The sequence below is a fragment of the Salvia splendens genome, chromosome 1 (genome assembly GCF_004379255.2).
Source record: "Salvia splendens isolate huo1 chromosome 1, SspV2, whole genome shotgun sequence".
Classification (NCBI taxonomy): Eukaryota; Viridiplantae; Streptophyta; class Magnoliopsida; order Lamiales; family Lamiaceae; genus Salvia; species Salvia splendens.
Window position 1 is genome coordinate 16,690,634 of NC_056032.1, and position 19,647 is coordinate 16,710,280.

Sequence of the window (19,647 nt, forward strand, 5' to 3'; positions counted from 1 at the left end):
CGGTTGCAGCCGCCGCCTTCTTCCTTCCTTGCGGTCGGCGTTGGGAACCGCTCGGGCCGGCGTCGGGGCTACCCAAGTTAGCTCCGGTGAGTTGGCTAGCCACTTCTTCGGAGCCGGCGTCGGATAGGGATACCGACCTTGACCGTTTGGAGGAGCCGCTAGAGGAGGATGTTACGCATCCCATATACTTCGGGTGCATCCGCGTCTCCTGCCAAACGTTGAGGTACTTGAACGACTTGTAGTTCATGGATTGGTAGGTGCTCAACGCGGCAGTGATGATGTCGACCTCGCTCCGGCCACTCCCCGCATTCCGCTCTTCCTGGAGGAAATAGCCATTGAACTTGTCAATTTCATCGTTGGCTCGGTAGATGGCATTGCGCACCATACTCTCGTTGCGCTCGATTGTTCCCGGCGGCTGGTTTTCATTGTACCGGCGAGCGATGCGCCACCAAAAGTGATCGTCGGATTGGTTCGTGCCAACCACCGGATCTTCGGAGATTTTCAAGTACGCCGTGAACAATTTATCCATCTCCGCCGGAGTGTACGGTGTGCGGACACCGCGAGTAGGAGGAGTCGGAGTTTGGGATGGGGAGGTTGGCCTAGGCTCTGGTGTCCACTCGTATCGCCCTTCGGGGGCACCTTGGTCGTCGATTGGGTATGGCCGGTAGCCACCCGGAACGCCCGAACTTTGGGTTTGAGGAGGGGCCGAATATTCCATTTCCGGACTAGGAAACGGTTGTGAACCGAACCATTCGGGGTTCCAACCGTGGAAGGGCGGGGGTCATCGCCTTAGCCGGACATTGTTATGTTGTAGGAGTGGAAGAAAGATTGAGAATGTATATGAGAGAATGAAGATGTGAATGAGAATGAGAATGAGAATGGGAATTAGAGAGTGTAGATGAGAATTGTGTAGTGTGGGGTGAATTTTTGGGTGTGAAAGTGAGGTATTTATAGATGAAAATGTGTATTTTTGGGGGAAAAAAATTAAAAATGATGGAAAACGGTAAAAAAACGGATATATTTTTTTGGGGAAGTGGAAAAAATTTATTTTTATTTTTAATCAGTTTTTTAAATTAAAAAAAATTCAAAGGCAACGGCTATGCCGTTGCCCAATCGCGTGCCGCCACGTCAGTTGCTCATTGGCACGGGCGTGCTCGATGCATCGAGCAGCGCCGAGCTGGCGCGAGCACAACGGCTGTGGAGCTCGTCCTTGCCAGCGGCACGGACGGACGGACGCCGTCCGTCCACCGTTGCAGATGCTCTTAGCCCCCTAATGAATATGCATCTATGCTATTGGAGATATGCATCTTACTTCTATTTCTATTATTGATTCGTACTTACCAATTAAATCATGACATTTAATTACTTTAAACTCATTAAATCGTGATATTTAATTACTTGGAAACTATATTAAATAAGGAAATTCAATCGCCTAAAAAGTAATTAAATTATAAGATTTATTTAAATCAGGATATTAAATTTTTTTTTTGTCCAATTAACTTATTATGAGATTAATTAAATTAAGAGAATTAATTACTTTGAGATTGGATTACCCCGGAAATTTAATCTCTTAAGTACTTATTAATTAGCTCAGAAAATATTATTACTTGGGATTTATTAAATTGAGAGTTTAATTTCTTTAAAACAAATCATTGGGAGTTTATTTTATTAAGCCAACTTAGAGCATGCACAGCGGTGGACGGACGACGTCCGTTCGTCAGTGCCAGCGGCACGGAAGATGTCGTCCGCCGCTGGCAGGCGCTGCTCGATGCATCGAGCACGTCCGTGCCAGCGAGTAGGTGACGTGGCGTGCTGCGATTGGGCAACGGCATAGCCGTTGCCTTTGAATTTATTTTTTTTAAAAAAAATTGGTTTTTAATTAAAAAAACTGATTAAAAATAATAAAAAAAAAACATTTTTCCACTTCCCAAAAAAATATATCCGTTTTTTACCGTTTTCTACCACTTTTTTATTTTTTTTTTATTTTTCCCCCAAAAATACATATTTTCATCTATAAATACCTCCACTTTCACACCAAAAAATTCACACCACGTTCTCTCATTTCCATTCTCATCTACATTCTCTCATTTCCATTCTCATCTACATTCTCTCAACTTCATTCTCAATCTTTCTTCCACACATACAACATAACAATGTCCGGCCACGGCAATAACTCCCTCGGACTCCCACGGTTGGAACCCCGAGTGGTTCGGTTCACAACCGTTTCCTAGTCCGGAAACGGAATATTCGGCTGATAGGTCAACTATGACCCCTCGCAACTTCGATCGCACGAGACCATTGTATTGGGCCTCCAAAAATAATTGGGGGTAGTGCCGTCGGATGAGTAGTCTTCCACAGGGATATTTTTAGCTTTAATTATGTAATTTTTAATTTTTAGTATTTTAATTATGTAATTTTTAATTTTTAGGATTTTAGTTATGTACTACCTCCGTCCCTGAAAATTCGTCTCAGTTTTCCATTTTCGTCCGTCCCCCAAAATTTGTCTTATTTCACTTTTACCATTTTTGGTAGTGGGTCTCATATTCCACCAACTCATTCCTACTCACATTTTATTATAAAACTAATATATAAAAGTAGGTCCCACAATCCACTAACTTTTTCAACTCACTTTCCATTATATTTCTTAAAACCCGTGTCCGGTCAAACTGAGACGAATTTTGGGGGACGGAGGTAGTAATTTTTATTTTTTAGGATTTTAATTATGTTTTTTTTATTTTATTTGTAATTTGTAATATTATTTCGGTTTTTTTAATGAATTTTAATGTTATGAAAATGTTTTTATTTAAAATGAATTGTGCTCGTTTTTACGGAAGAGCATAGCTGTGGGTGTTGTGCTCTTGCCTAAGAGCAAGTAGGAATAGTGGCACCGGGCCTACAACCGTGCTCGTTGGTAAGAGCACGGCCGTGGGTGCTCTTAAATCATGTTATTTCCGTGCTATTCATATTGCGGCTACTTCTGTCTTTCCTATAAAAGTGATCCGTATACACGTGCGTGGGACCCCATTTAAAAAAAAGCTATACAGAATTTGAATATGCTTTCAGAAAAATAATCACATGTTTTCACTATGACAAAAAACTCGATTACCTTATTCACATCACAAATTGTGATGGATAGGGCCCAAAAATTCGTCCTTCCAAGATTTAATCCAAGATTTTTGTCGCTTCATGTTACTTCATCAAAACCGGAACTTTAAGTTAACTAGCATCAAACTCATGTGATGCACGGAACGATTTAATTACATCATAGTAAATTCATAATGAATTACTTAAAATCAGATACAACTATATTTTCTAAAAGTTAAAGATCACAAAAGTGAAAAAATAATTTAAATGTACAGATTCAAAACATAAAATTAACCAACTTTAGAAACCAACCGAATGCATACTCATATTTAAGATAAGTGTATGGAATTTGCATTATTTAGAAATTATTCAAAGTCTCCGATAACCACTTTATTATTTATGCCACAAAACAACAATCATAATTTTATATTGTATCATTCGATACCATTCACATCAAAAAAATTAATACTCTCTCCGTCCACGAAAAATAAAGCACATTTGTCATTTTTGGTTGTCCACGAAAAAATATAGCACATTTAAAAAAGCAAAATTTTCAACAACTACCTTTTTCCCTTCACTCTTACTAGTAATATGGACCTCACATTCCACTAACACTACTTCTCTCTTACTTTTTCCCCTTATCTCTTACTTTTTTTCCCTTCTCTCTTACTTTACCAATTCCACATTAAAACTCGTGTCATTCACAATGTGTTCTATTTTTCGTGGACGGATGGAGTACATAACAATAATCATCAATACTAAAGAGTCATTAAAATATAGAGATAGAGTGGATAAGTATGCAGGACATAAAAAAGTTTATATACGATGACCATATCATATTAGTTTATAAGTTTTGGAGAACTTAGTAAACTTTTTGTGATAGATTTGTACTAATAATAAACCAAGCAAAACGGTGTTGCAGTTATCGTGTTATCAACCAATCTCTTAGAGAAGTGATGGATTAACTAGTTCTCAACAACCAAGCCTCCCCACCAAAAACAATGTTTGTCACATATGAGAAAGGGGGAAACAGAAAAGGCATAAATTACATAAACCTAGATGATTTCGAAGAAAGTAACAGCCTTTTAATAACACAAAAAGTGAGCTATATATATTGCTTGCAATAATTGTGCATGAAAAATATTTCGAAGGTCAAGAGCAACAATTAAAACTCTAAGCGTGATCCTAAAAGTAGTTAGAAATTAAATAAATAAAAGAAAACCTTAACTAAACATGAATACAACATTCCATGATTTACATCTTCTTCTCCACTCATCTGTACATTTCTTCTGCAATCTACTTTCACGCAGCTTACCGATCAACCCTATTTCCTCCTTAATTCTCGATCAACTGACGATTCGACGTCAAATTTCATTATCTCATAAGGCATATGATTTTAGTTATTAGATCTATAAATGAAATGAAGAAAATGTTGACAGCTCAATATCAATTCTCGAAATAAACTACAAATCTCATACTTACATGAAATAGCTTTAAATTTTATGCGTAAACAGTTGCCTCCAACACCACAATTCGCATAGTGTATATAATTCCTGCAATTACATAACCAATTATAGTTAATAAAATCTATAAAAACACGCTTATAGAAGATTGTAAAATAAAGTTTCATCGGAAGAAGAAACCAGGTAATAAATTTTATTGGAAATTCAGTGACACATTCAATAGAAATAGAAAATAACATAGTGAGTGAATGGATTATAGCTACCACACACCATATATTTATAGTCCACAAAAAAGAATGAGGATCTTATTCTTAAACCTTTCACTTGCTCCACTATAAATTTAACACTAAAAATTCCTATTTAATGGCGTTACCATATTTCTACTATTCTCATAAGTACAATTTATATGTCCATTTTAAAAAATTTGACATTAATTTCAATTTGACCTTCAATTTGAAGTGAATTCAGTAATCCAATTAGCATTTATGTGATGGATAAAACGTTGCAATTGAATACCATTATACAATTTCAATTAATAAAACGTTTCAATTTAATACCATTATGTGATTTTATTATTGTGCTGATTTGCATTATTGGGCAATTACAAAACTCCTAAATTTTCAAGATATTGTCCAAAACTTATAAATATTTTAAAAGAAGGCTAAAACTCGTCTTTTATATATGTATAGATAAATAGATTTAAAAACTCCATATAAGCTTATATGCCGCGAAATACATATTCATTACAATTCAACATTTAACCATCTCCATATAATGGGACGTGTAACTATTATTACAGAACTATTTTTGTCATTTTCTATAGATTTTTCTAACAACATATGCTTAGGTATATTTAATTAGAACATCCACATCCCATTACTTAAATCCATCAGTACTTATTTAAGGAAATAGCATCACAGTCTATCATTTCCTTGCTTAACTAGTATTTTATTTTTCTAATTCAAAAATGCAATTAATTTAAAATATTTCATTTAAACTATTTAATAAAAATACTTCAAATTACATAAATTCTAAAAATTAAGTTCAATTTACATAACTAAAAATTAAAAATGTAAAATACATAAATTAAAGGCTATCATTTCTGGATGCCCAACTCCATCTTACCATCTCGAGTGACTGAACAAGGAGGGCATGCGACTCCAATTATTCTGGTATGAAATTGGATCTGTCAGTACTCTTCAGCAAATACTCCCTCCGTCCCAAGATTAGCAAAAACATTTCTTTTGAGCACGAGATTTAAGAAATTGATATTTAAAGAGTTAAAGTAAAGAGCAATGTTTTAAAAACCGGACCGGCAAGCGAACCGGCGTCATTACTGGTTCACTGGTTCAACCGGTTCACTGGTCGAACCATTGGTTGAACCGGAATACTGTTTATATATATATATATATATTTATTTAGTAGTAAATAATAAAATTTAATCAAATGTTTTATCAATAAATATTATAGTATTATACATTTAATTGTATTATTATAGAAAACAAGTCTTGTACTAGTATATTCAAATATTTAATGACGTTAAGTTTAAATACAATAATAAATTATAATACACAATATTAAAAATTAGTATTAAACTCTATGTATAATTATAAACTCCTATATTATAAAACATTAGTGATTGTAAAAGTATAATTAAAATATAAGAAATATATTAAAATTAACAATTTCTTAAAAGAATATATAAAATTAAAATGAATTATCTTAAAAGAATATAAAATTAAAAAGAATATATTTTTAGTGAATGATAGAATTTTATTAATTTTTTATCAACAAATATAATTAAATATATAAATTATACTAGTAGTAAGTTATTGTAAAAAAAAATTAATATTTATGTATAAAAATAAATAAGTTCATATTATTATTTTCAAAAAGTAATGCGGCAAAATAATATTATACACAAAGATATATGAATAAACATAAATTAAAATCATATATTTAGTAAATACTCCTAGTATATAATCAAATAGTAGCAAACTTTTAATATAATTAATCACATATTCTTAATATACATATATACGTATTAAACACGAATTATTAGTTTATATAGATAAATATTTCGTGTTTAACATATGAAAATAATTTATGTTCATATTACTACCAAGAAGTCCTTGTGATGTAGTGGTAGAATTGTTGGTAAATTCACCGGGAGGTCTTGAGTTCAACCCCTATCAAGGCCAAAATTTTAGAATAAAATTTTGAAAAGCATTTGAACCGGTTTTCGGTTCCCGGCCGATTTCGGCGGTTCATGGCGGTTGAACATGTCACTGGTTTTATAGTGCTAACCGGACCGGACCACCTACCGGTTCGCGGTTGAACCGGTTGAACCGGCCGGTCCGGTCCGGTTTTTAAAACATTGGTAATGAGTGATGCAGACATTCTGAAGCTAGCGCTGAAGGTCTTCCACCAAGACAATAAGAAGCCCTTCAAGTTTGTCATAACTTGGAGGAAGGTCCGTCACATTGCAAGTGGGCAGGTGACATTCAGTTGAGCTCGAAATGCACGAAGCACACGGCGGAAGGCGATTACTTGACAAGTGGTGAGGCCCAATTCGAACCCGCGGCGAGTGAGGGGGTGTCAGGCCTTGGTGTCTGATTGGGACAAAGACGACAAAGGCCAGAGGCAAGGGATGAGTCGAAACAAGCCAAGAGCCCCCTACCTTCCTTCGACGATAAGATTGTTTTATATGCTACTCCCTCCGTCCCAAAATAAGCGAGTCATATTCCTTTTCGGGATGTCCCTCTATAAGTGAGTTATTTCCCCTTTTTAGCAAAAAATCTTGTATCTTACTTTATTCTCCACCTATTTTATTATCTCTTTACTTCTCTATTTTTCCATCTCTCATACTTTACCCTCTCTACCAATGTTTTAAAAACCGGACCGGACCGGCCGGTTCAACCGGCTCAACCGCGAACCGGTAGGTGGTCCGGTCCGGTTAGCACTATAAAACCAGTGACATGTTCAACCGCCATGAACCGCCGAAACCGGCCGGTTGGACCGGTCTGGCCGGGAACCGGAAACCGGTTCAAATGCTTTTCAAAATTTTATTCTAAAATTTTGGCCTTGATAGGGGTTGAACTCAAGACCTCCCGGTGAACTTACCAACAATTCTACCACTACATCACAAGGACTTCTTGGTAGTAATATGAACATAAATTATTTTCATATGTTAAACACGAAATATTTATCTATATAAACTAATAATTCGTGTTTAATATGTATATATGTATATTAAGAATATGTGATTAATTATATTAAAAGTTTGCTACTATTTGATTATATACTAGGAGTATTTACTAAATATATGATTTTAATTTATGTTTATTCATATATATTTGTGTATAATATTATTTTGCCGCATTACTATTTGAAAATAATAATATGAACTTATTTATTTTTATACATAAATATTAAAAAAATTTTACAATAACTTACTACTAGTATAATTTATATATTTAATTATATTTGTTGATAAAAAATTAATAAAATTCTATCATTCACTAAAAATATATTCTTTTTAATTTTATATTCTTTTAAGATAATTCATTTTAATTTTATATATTCTTTTAAGAAATTGTTAATTTTAATATATTTCTTATATTTTAATTATACTTTTACAATCACTAATGTTTTATAATATAGGAGTTTATAATTATACATAGAGTTTAATACTAGTTTTTAATATTGTGTATTATAATTTATTATTGTATTTAAACTTAACGTCATTAAATATTCGAATATACTAGTACAAGACTTGTTTTCTATAATAATACAATTAAATGTATAATACTATAATATTTATTGATAAAACATTTGATTAAATTTTATTATTTACTACTAAATAAATATATATATATATATATATATATATATATATATATAAACAGTATTCCGGTTCAACCAATGGTTCGACCAGTGAACCGGTTGAACCAGTGAACCAGTAATGACGCCGGTTCGCTTGCCGGTCCGGTTTTTAAAACATTGCTCATTACGCTACCGTACCGCCTCTTCTCATTGTTGAAGATGTCAGCGAACGAACCTTGAAATTTTCAGGGTCGAAATAAGTCCAAAGCATCTTCAATTTACAACAAGAGTTCCCTCCGGCTTTTTAACTTTGTACATCTCACTAACCCTATCCCAAAATCCTTACAGGTTTTCTAAAATAAAAGTTGCTATTTTTATCAAACGAACCAAAATGATAAAAGTGATATATTTTCATGTGACAGAGGACTATATATATTATTACAAAAATATAAAAAATTATAATAACTGAAATACGAAATTGAAAATCCACACTCCTATCGTCCGCGATTAATTGGGATTCAGATATCAGCTATAGTAGTAGTGCATTGAAAATTTTAGGCGGAGAATTTAACACGCAACTATTATATCAAGGTTGAAAATTTGGGGAAGACAGACTAACAAAAATGTTCTACAATTCCAAGATTGAAAAGATACAAGGAAAAAGTTTACTCTCTTATCCCCATTCTCGAATTCTCCAGGTCGATTTCACCCATCCCTCTATCTTCTTCCTCTTCACTATCTTCATCGCCACTGACCTCTTCATTTTGCTGTCCTAGCTTAGCCATATGTTCTGCAAGTAACTTGTCCTCCCGTTCACTCACCTGAACAAAATCATACTCGTCAAGTACATATATGGACATTGATAATAAGAGCATACCATTTTGATCTATTATGAGAGTGAAATTTCAATATTCATATTAGATCTATAGTAATTTAATCTTTACCGCTCGTGGTGGCTCCTTAACAGTGAGTTTTCCTTTTTGGCGTTCAATCTCTTCAGTGCAAGCTTGAATTGCCTTGGTAAGGACTGCGATTCCTTGCTCCTAGCATTATAGAATAAAAACAAGTATTTAGAACCATACAAAATCCATTTTAGTTCACAACACTTATACAGTATAATATCTCATCACTACATCAAATAAGCTGGCACTGTCAAAACATTAAAACAACATGCTCATTGGAATATTAGTGATTACCTTGTCAAGAGTCTGGGTGTTAAGTACATAAGCTGGAGCTGCAACAAGTTTCATTTTAACCGGACAATCATCATTGCCAGCAGCTTCAGCTTTACGCATTGCTTCCTGTGAACTTCTCCACAAATCAGTACTTTCGCCAAATAAGTTTTGCTTTAAGCTTGATGCATAATAATTGAAGAAGAAAATGCAAATGAGTTAATGAAGGATGAAGACCTTTATGTGCAGAACACCATCAAACTGAAAACATTTCATTTCAATGTCTGCACGAATCTTCAAGGGTTGTGGCGTCATTCTTCTCCTAATATTTTTAACTAAAGCATCTTTCACTTGTTCAGATATTGCAGGAACCACTTTCTTCACCTAAAAGAATAACCACTTGCAAACGGCCATATAAAACTGATGGAAGACCGAAGATAAATGCAAATCTAAATGTGAATAAACACTACCTCTTGTCCATCAGAACCAACTTCTGTGATTTCGCGAGTGAGGGAATCAAGAACTGAGTCGGGGTCGGTAACCATCACTTTAAATGCCTGCACTTTTATACATACAATTACTTGATGATAGTAATAAAATTGCTACATGAGGTAGGAATTTATTAACATAAACTTTTATACAGTACATGAAGTCTCACCTCAAATGCATGCCCATATTTCTTGTACAACGGCCAGCCAACATGGATATAGAGATCCTACCACAATATACATGTCGTTAGTGAAAATGCATGTTAAGATATAGCACAAAATAGGATGAATGCCTCTGTGCATGTAGACAAAACATAGAAAGTACCAGAAGAAACTCAAATAGCCATAAAGATACTCTTTTCAACTATTTGGGGACTGGAGATGAAATTATTTTCATATTTACTAAACCATACAGTTCAAGTGGCAGGGAACACATTCCATATCTTACAAGCAACTGAAATTAATAGCACCCATATACAACCAAAAATGTTGACAAAAAAACATGTTATAGATTAAATAGGCACGAACCAACAATATACATGAAAAATATCTTTCTGCAGATAATATTATGTCTACCTTCACAGATAGGTCATCATTCCAAGTTCCAACACACTTGGAATTAGCATGTCAAACGCATGATCTTTAATAATTGCAATACTTATCATGACCATCACTTCAGTCTTCAACACACTCCAAAAGGTCAAGTGCAACATTCGTAACTTATGGTGAACAGAGGAGACTTTAATATTCAGTGCTTGGAAATGAAACATTTTCATAGAATCATAGTACAAAATATAGACCTCACCAATTTAATTAGGTAAAATAATACCTCCCTAAGCTTACCAGAATTATACCAAATAAATATATATATCTCTGCAATAATTTGAATATAGTTTTGGCTGAGTAGACTCAAGTATACATTACTTTTTTCTTTTCCTTTTTTTCTTTTCCCATGAGTTGAGGATGGCAAACAATATATGAATGTCAATTATCCATTAAAACCTCCCAAAATGTTGTAGTTATAAAATAGAATACACCTGCTATGAAGCTCGAAGCCATGAAGACAAGTCATGTTTCAACTAATACAAAACAAAATCCAGAAAAAGTACTGGTGCAGGGGACACTAAGTGATGCAGCAAAAGAAACAGATCTACAGTTTTGTCCGCTTTTTTCATTATAAGCTTCTTCCACCAGTTTCCTTCTCTATATCTGCTTCTCTAACCAACTTTTTTATTACACAGTATTATTTTAAAACAGTATCAAAGATTGAGAACTACATCAGTCATTGAGCAGTCAGCCAATCTTATATTCACTCAAGTAACACATCTTAATATTTTGTGATCTATAATTCTATTAAAACCATCAAAACAACATATAAGCAGATAATTTACCAAACACTGAAACAGATAACTAGCAACCTAAAACAGTATGATAAACCATGAAAGTCATTAAAGTAATTATTATACAACCATTTCCTGAGACAGTATGATCAAACCCTTATGTTGTTTTATTTGGAAAACTACAATTTTCTTGCAGCATAATCTACTTCCGCGGGACAGAGAAATTAAAGAAAACTAGCTAAACTTGAAGACAATTGAAACTGACGATGATAACATTACCTTCTAACATGGTTAATTCAGTAACACAATTTCTTAAATTAAACCCCTATAATTTGAAACAGCAAGTATTATTCATTCAACATAAAAGGAGGGCTTATTACGGTGTTTTCTCAAACAAATTAACGGGATATTTGCAAGCCCTAGTTCAGCTCTTGGGATATTTGACAGAAGACAAATCAGAACCATACCTAATCACTTCATTTACTCAATTATACAATAGAAATACGAGCAATTAAGTTCCTAACTTTCGAAATACAAATCGTGAAAAGTTGTTCCAAAAGAAACAAACCTCAAGATCAACGCTCATGGTCTCAGCAACATGCCTCATGATCGAATGCACGAGCTTACTCTTGTTGAACCTCTCCTCGCAGCCCTGGATGTCCTCCTCGGAGACGCGGCGCTTGCTGAGATCAATATAGCCCTTCTCCTTATCGACACGGAGCACCATGACAGGCTCGATGCGGCCAACCTTGATGAGGCTGCTGATACTCCGAATGCGGCGGCGGGAGAGCTCGGAGAAGAGAATCATTCCCTCGATGTTGTTGTACTCGAGGAGTGAAACGTAGGCGCCGCTGTCAGCCATGCTCTTGACCTGAATCATCACGGCCTGGTCCACCTCGGGGTATTTGGCCTCGTACATGCGGCACTCCAGATTCGGCCCGTTTGTCGCCATCGAAACGGGTCGGATCTTATCGCGGCCGAGATTGGGGATTTGGGGTTTCTGAGAAATGGGAGGTTTTATTACACAGAGGAAAGTCGAGCAAGAGGAAAGGGATATTCCGGACGAAATATTTTTATCCGTCGGTTAACCGTCTCATCTATTCATTATTTATGGGTCACACTGTACTTTTCATCTCATCTCTTCTTAACTGAGAGACAGCACCTCCAACCCTCCGTCTCTTAATCGGCTCTTAACCATCCCATCCCTTAACTATTCATTCAATTTCATTTTTTATTTTTATTTCCAACAAATTCAATTAATAAAAACACACTTCATAAAATAAAATAAAATTACAACTTAAAATTCTAAAAAAAATAAAAAACCACATTAATAAAATCTAAAAATAATAAAAAATAGTTATCTAATGGCGATCATGTGCATCTACTGGTTGTCAAATTTTACCCAAATATGTTCCATTAGATCCTCCTGGAGTTGGACGTGGGCGGTAGAATCACGTAACAACCGATCTTGCATAGACGGATGCACTCCACTGCGAGGCGGACTACTTGCGATAGAGCTTCCCGGGGTTTCAGGGTCGAACCAATTTCCCGCCTCAGGTCCTTCTGATAAACTCGTATTTTAACTGTTTTATTGGGCGTTAAACGTGGTGATAATTGGTTTTTAAATGCATATTACTTGAGTTTACGTTCATATTTCACTATAAAGGTGTTTTGATGAGTTTATCAAGTGTTTGAAGTTAAAATAGGTAAAAAAGGGTCAAAATGAGCCAAGCCGTGACTGGGGTCTGCTTCAAACGTTAATCTGCCTATCAATATGGGGTCCGAATCCTATTTTGAGAGTACCATTGTCTTCATCATCGAAAGAGCTTCGCGTGGGTACCTCACACGCCCCAATCGGAGTTCGGATGAGAGAGATATGGCCGGTCTACGAAAGCCGCGCGGACTGCCGGGAGCTACCCGGCGGGGTGAATTTTATGTGCAATAATTCCACCCGGCCGGGTGGCCAATTTTGTTCATAAAGAGTCCAGAGACTTCTACCCGACCGGGTGGATTTTATGTGCAATAATTCCACCCGGCCGGGTCCGTCTGACTGACGATTTTTAGCCCAAACGTGATTTTTTTGAAGGAAAAATAAAAGAGAGAAGCTAGGGCAACGAAAAATCATTCTCTACAAGCCGCAAAAACACACACTCTCTCTAGGAAGCACTCTTGGAAGAAGATTGGAGATTCAAGCTTCAATTCATCCGCCAATTGTATTCCGTATCATGATTTCTTTTGTTTTCTTTAGTTTTTGTTTGTTTTTTACTTTGAACATGAGTAGCTAAACACTTTGTGTAGAATTCTTGGTGAAGATGCATTGATTCATAGTTATTAATCCAAATGACTTCGATTTTATCTTGCTCTTGTAATTATTTGAATTATTCTTGTGCTTTTTCCTAACAATTGCTTGATCACCAATTGGGAGTGTAGGGTTTCTTAGAGTAATCGGGAGATGAAATAATTAATCTTGAAAGAAGAATAATTCACACCTTAATTCAATAGAACTCGGGAGAGTTGAGGTTTTGAGTGGAATCTGTTATCTAATCGATCTATTGGGAGTTAGGTCTAAGAATTAGAAGGGGACTTCAATTGTTACACTTAATCTACAGGTTTCTCACCTCGGGAGGGGGTTTAATCTACATGTGTGATTGATTCAATAATTCTAGAGACTTTAAATGGTAAATCGATTTCAATTGGGTTAGGCTATGAGTTGTGCATCGGATCCTTGAATTCTGCATATTTCTCCACCATCTTACACAGCTTTCTTAATTGCTTTCGTGTTTAAGTGTTCTATTTTATTCTCTGACTTTACATGCTTTTAGTAGTTGTTAGTTTTAAAACCAAAAATTTCTGATTGTCTGGATAGTAGTTGAAATTGGTTCGTGGTACTTAAGTTTACACTTAATTGTCTCTGTGGGATACGATATACTCTTGCTTGCTATTTACTACGATAACCCCGTACACTTGCGGGTATTATTTGGGTAAAATAAAGTTGAGTCACCTTCATCGGCGATAATCATGTTGTGCAAGATTATGCACGTATACATGATGTCGACCATATTCTCCATAAACCACGTACGAGCCGGGGCTTTGATAATGTTGAAGTGAGCTTGGAGAACCCCGAACGCTCTCTCCATATCCCTGCGAGCAGCCTCTTGCTTCTGCGCAAAAAGAGCTTGTTTTTCGTTCACCGGCCTGTTGAACGTCTTCACGAAGGTTTGCCACTTCGGATAGATGTTGTCGGCAAGATAGTACCCCATTTTATACTACCGGTTGTTAACGATGAAGTTGATGGTCGGCGCTTTACCATTTAAAACTTCGGTGAAGAGGTCGGATTGGTTGAGCACGTTAACGTCGTTGTTCGATCCGGGACCCCGAAATACACATGCCAAATCCATATTCGATAGTCGGCAATGGCCTCGAGTATAACGGTGGGGTGGGTGCCTTTGTGGCCGCTCGTGTATGACCCACTCCACGCCACAGGGCAATTCTTCCATTGCCAATGCATGCAATCGACGCTGCCAAGCATCCCGGGGAATCCGTGCACTTCTTCGTGAAGTCGGAGCAGAAATTGACAATCTGCGGTGCTTGTCTTCCGGAGAAATTCGTCGGTGAAAGCTGCCCGGACGCCTTTGCAGAAGTTCATCAAACACATTCTCCCAGTGCTTTCCCTATGTGCAGGTATTCGTCAAACATATCCGTCATTTGTCTAGTAGCAAGCTGACGGATTGATGCAGTACATTTCTGGAACGTCGTGTGACTGGGACGGCCAACGGCGTCGAACCCTTCTTGGAAGAACTCTTCCCGGGTTGCCAATGTATTTGCGATATGCAGAAATAACATGCGGAAACGGCGACGGAAGTAGATCTCTCCCCACACCAGGTTCTCACAGAAGTAATCGCGTACCAACCTTGCGGCGGCTTCCTCTCGGTTACGATGAATGTAAGTCTGGGATCGACGTTGAGGAGCCGCGGCTTCCTCCTCCTCCCTACGTCGATCTTCTTCTAGCGATTCTTCCATTATTCGACGCATTTGCTCAAACGGATCCATGAACGGATTAAATTTGGGAGAAAAATAATGTTTTGAGATGAAAATTAGAGAGGAAAGAGAGATTATTTGAGAAGAATGGATGTGTGTTTGTGTATATAAATGAGAATGAAAGAGGAGTATTTATAGAATAAAAAAGAAAAAATTAAAATTTCAACGGTAATATTTTCATTTTTTATTTTATTTTATTAAAATCATTTTTTTTTAAAATGATTTATTGCGTCAGCGTGACGACGCCCACTCGCGGGCCGGCGGGTGGGCGTCACGCCTAGCGCCAGCGCTCGCCACGTGGCGCTGGCGCTTGGCGAGCTGTCGCGCGAGCCGTCCCTCCGGGACAAGACGCTCGGCGAGACGAGACCGGGACGGAAGGCTGCAATGCCGTCTCTTATCCGTCTCGTCTCTCCGATACGAGACCGAGACGGTTAAGAGATGCGTTGCGGATGCTCGAAGCGAGAGAACTCAATGACTCTCGAATCTTTCATTTCAATTAACGAAAAATAATTCTACTGCTAAAGTATGCTTTTTTAAAACGAGTGAACTATAAAATTGGTATTTATGTTTGCTAACTCGAACGCAATATGTATTTATGTTTAAAAAATATATTTAAAAAGATCTATGTATGAATTTAATAGTATTATTTTAGGTGATTTTTCACAATTTAGAATTTTTTATGCTATTTTTTCCTTTTTTCATTATTATGCCACTTGAGGGCATTTTAGTCTTTGAATTTATTTTCTCATGCAATCCTATCATAGAGGGATATTGTTGTTGTGATTGACCTAGTGCATTCCTCAATCCCGGGAGAGGGTTTGGTTTGTCATTTAGACCACTAATTGGGCTTTTATATGATGTTTTCATATGTTTAATTTGAAAGTAATTGTTTCTAGCTGGCCCGCATTTTTGCTCTAGGCCCGCTGAATTAATGCTACTATCGGTCGTTAGTGAATCTTTCCAAATGCAAAGATACATATATGTGTGAGGCAGTTAGACCAATTAAATTCTCTGAATTTACATTATTAACCCCGCTTTTGCATGGGAAATTTGTTTTGCTTCAATTCGCAGAATACTCTTCTCTTCTTCGTCCTTGTAATTCCACTGCTTCAGAGCTTCCCCGGTGCTTCAAGAAGAAGGGCTCACTAAATTGGGCAAGGTTAGCCATACCCAACGACGAGGTCAAGTTTTCGACGGAGCTTCTCACGGCTTCGCGTTTTGCCCTCTTTTGTTTGGTCATGTGTTCTATGTATTTCCTGAAAAATTCGAGAGGAACTTCCATTCTTCCATAATTGACACCATATGAAACCAAAAAGGGAATTCATTCCATATGTTAGTTAATATGAATTTAGACTATTGCCATTAATTGTATGAATCTGTTCGTTTCCAACTCCTTTATGTGTGAATGTGTTGATTTCCAATTTTTGTTGGTTTAATAGTGTATGCAATTATGCGGCCGAGTTGTATCATTCTTTGCAAATTTGGTGTATGTTTTTGTTGTATTTCAATTTTTTTTTATCAAACATAGTGACGATATTTTCTTCCATTTTCTTTCATTTTTTGTGGTGCATATGATGCAGGTGGGCTAATAAATAATAAAATTGCTTGGGTTCACGGGGACAAAGTTGGAAACAAGGAGATGTACATGGAGAATTTTGCTTACTTGAATGTACCAAACCAGCCCAACTAAGCAAATGAAATAAATTCTAATGCAACTAAAACACATAAACCAAACAACAGTTCCAAATATCTTAACTCAAGAAACATGCTTTGCAAAACTATCTTCTCCCTTTTCTTGCAAATTTCTGAACATTTTTCTCAACATTGTTATGAAGTCTTCCAAGGTCAAAAATTGCAATTCAAAAGTGAGGGGACAGACAAACCCCCAAGATCGGCAAGCATGACAAGAAGAAGAAGAAGAAGAAGAAGCCCAATGCTCACGCTCACAAGTGAATGCAATACAATGGCTAGTAACTCATTTTTCCTCGTACCTTTATGAAAAATACTGTTGTTTTTAGTTTTGAAAATGTCTGTCGAATGTTTTGCTAAATTCGCTTCAATTTCATCTTCTAATTAATTTAATACTTTGGATTATAGATAGTTTTTTCGAGTTTGTAGTCCTCCATCGATGGATTTTTTGAGAAATGAAAACAACTTCTTTTAGTCTAGATTCCAAGGTGTATGGTGTTGAATCAAATTCTGCATTTATAAATTGAGTTGTTGATGTCTTAGTAATAAGTGCAATTATGCTTAATGTCGTTGTATTTTATTTTCTCAGTTGTTGGCTTTAGAATGAAGAAGGGGCATAATTCATCAGAGAAGTAATTTATAGCAATTTCAGTTGTTTTTTAGTATTGCTAGCTATGTATTGTTTTTAATACTATAGGATATCTTGGGCAGAATTATAGGAGTACAATTATAGGCTAGTGTTATTTGCAAGCTTTTAGTTTTAGCTTTAAACTAATCTTCATATTCACTCTTCCATTCTAATTAATGAGTTTTTTGAAATACTAACAATTCAGAGCCAATAAAAATATGGAGTTTCTGCATCTTGCCAATATGTTCAATATTGAAGAATGTAATAGATCAATCACAAAAACAATCTCCATCTCCATCTCCATCTCCATCTCCATCTCCATCTTTATCTCTCACAGGGTTGCAATAATGACACAAATACAAAGACTAAAATGCCCCTTCAGTGACATTTTTTGTTAAAAGAGAAGAAAAAAAAGGACATAAAAGGCTTGAAATAGTATAAAAAGGTCTGAAATGATATTGTACTCGTATATTTTGTCATGATATTTTAAACATTGTTATATGTGGAATTCGAATGGACAAATATAGGGATCAATTTTGTAATTCATTCCTTTTAAATTTATAAAATGATTTTTTTCTACTTTTTAAGAGTTATTTTTTAAATTAGCTTTTTAAGAATTATTTTTAAATTATTAATAGATTTAATCATATTACTCACAACGAAGAAATGGTTTTATAAATAGTTATTAATTAATTATTAAATTTTAATTATTTTTTTATTTCTTATTAAGTGATTCACGTTGTTTCTTTTTAAGACTTTGGATTATAGATAGTTTTTTCGAGTTTGTAGTCCTCCCTCGATGGATTTTTTGAGAAATGAAATCAATTTCTTTTAGGATTTGTTCATTTTGTTTGATGTGGGAAGATAGAATTAAAACATGGGTGAGGGCCCACATAATTAAAATTCAAAACTTTTGTTCACTTTGTTTGACGCGGGAATATAGAGTTAAACCATGGGTGAGGGGCCCACATAATTAAAATTCAAAACTAATGTTGGGTTTTGACTTCTGAAAAAATTAATGATTTTTGTCTCCTTTATGAGTAGACTACTACAAAAAAAAACTCGCCAGACGGATATTTTCGTCACTAATTAGTGAAATTTTTTCACTTAACAAATTAGTAACATATCAAGTTTCGACAGATTCGTCATTAATAAACTTATCGGTAAAAAGTTTTAGTGACGGATTTTTTCGTCACTAAAGTTACTATACGAAACCATAGGCGACTGCTTCGCATTAGTGACTAACAATTTTCAATCAATAATTCTATCACTAGTTGTTGAGCTATTGGATGCTGTCACAAATTCTGTCACTATTGTGCGCGTGTTTTGTAGTGGACCAAAAATCCCCCACTGCATTCATTCAGTCGGATCACGCCAAAGCAGGTATGAGATTGAGATGGAAGAAGAGTAGGAGCAAGAGAATAGAAAATGGGAACTCAACCTACCGATCTCACTTCTTGATCTTTTTTGGGGTTCCCCCTATTGAACTACAATTGTCATTTGAAAGGAAGGCTCATTTCCTCCTCCTTCTCCAGCCAGGAACTCCTACGTCACCTTAACGCATTTAGAGCTTCAGCGAGCCGTAGGAAGAGGCCATCCCAGCACCGCCGAGGTTCCTCAATTAGTACCTGCGGATGACGGTTTTTCACGTATGAGATGGGGCAATGTTTTTCAACCAGGAACTCTGATTCTTCTTGAAGCGATGGCGAAAGAGGGACGTTCGACTCTATTGCGAAATATTCTTGCGCAGAGTTTCAATTTGCCCTTCTCCCAAAGATCCAATCTTTATCTCCATTATCATCACATCGTAGTATATTTGGGGTTGATATCGATTAATTTTCCAATTTCAAAGTTGAATTTCGCTACTGCAAGGGTCATAGAGAGAATGGGCTCTCTAAAGAAGAATTTCGCTGATTGAGG

At 35.9% G+C, this 19,647-nt stretch overlaps 1 protein-coding gene across 1 annotated transcript; it reads right to left on the reverse strand.

The window, feature by feature from the left end:
- Nucleotides 1-8,924: 8,924 nt before the first annotated feature.
- On the reverse strand, nt 8,925-12,434 carry LOC121744242 (eukaryotic translation initiation factor 2 subunit alpha homolog). The gene is made up of 7 exons (XM_042137724.1): nt 11,941-12,434; nt 10,203-10,259; nt 10,015-10,101; nt 9,782-9,928; nt 9,569-9,673; nt 9,317-9,415; nt 8,925-9,193 (listed from the first exon to the last, which is right to left on the reverse strand). Exons 1-7 carry the CDS (start codon nt 12,322-12,324, stop codon nt 9,038-9,040), a joined length of 1,035 nt encoding a protein of 344 aa, XP_041993658.1. The 5' UTR covers nt 12,325-12,434; the 3' UTR covers nt 8,925-9,037.
- Nucleotides 12,435-19,647: the final 7,213 nt, after the last annotated feature.

Excerpts from the sequence above, each read along its gene's own strand:
- LOC121744242 (XM_042137724.1), bottom strand. The coding sequence starts at position 12,324 with ATGGCGACAAACGGGCCGAATCTGGAGTGCCGCATGTACGAGGCCAAA. Across the intron at positions 10,260-11,940 it reads CCATGAGCGTTGATCTTGAG|GATCTCTATATCCATGTTGG; the intron begins GTTTGTTTCTTT and ends ATATTGTGGTAG. Across the intron at positions 9,674-9,781 it reads ATGGTGTTCTGCACATAAAG|GAAGCAATGCGTAAAGCTGA; the intron begins GTCTTCATCCTT and ends AGAAGTTCACAG.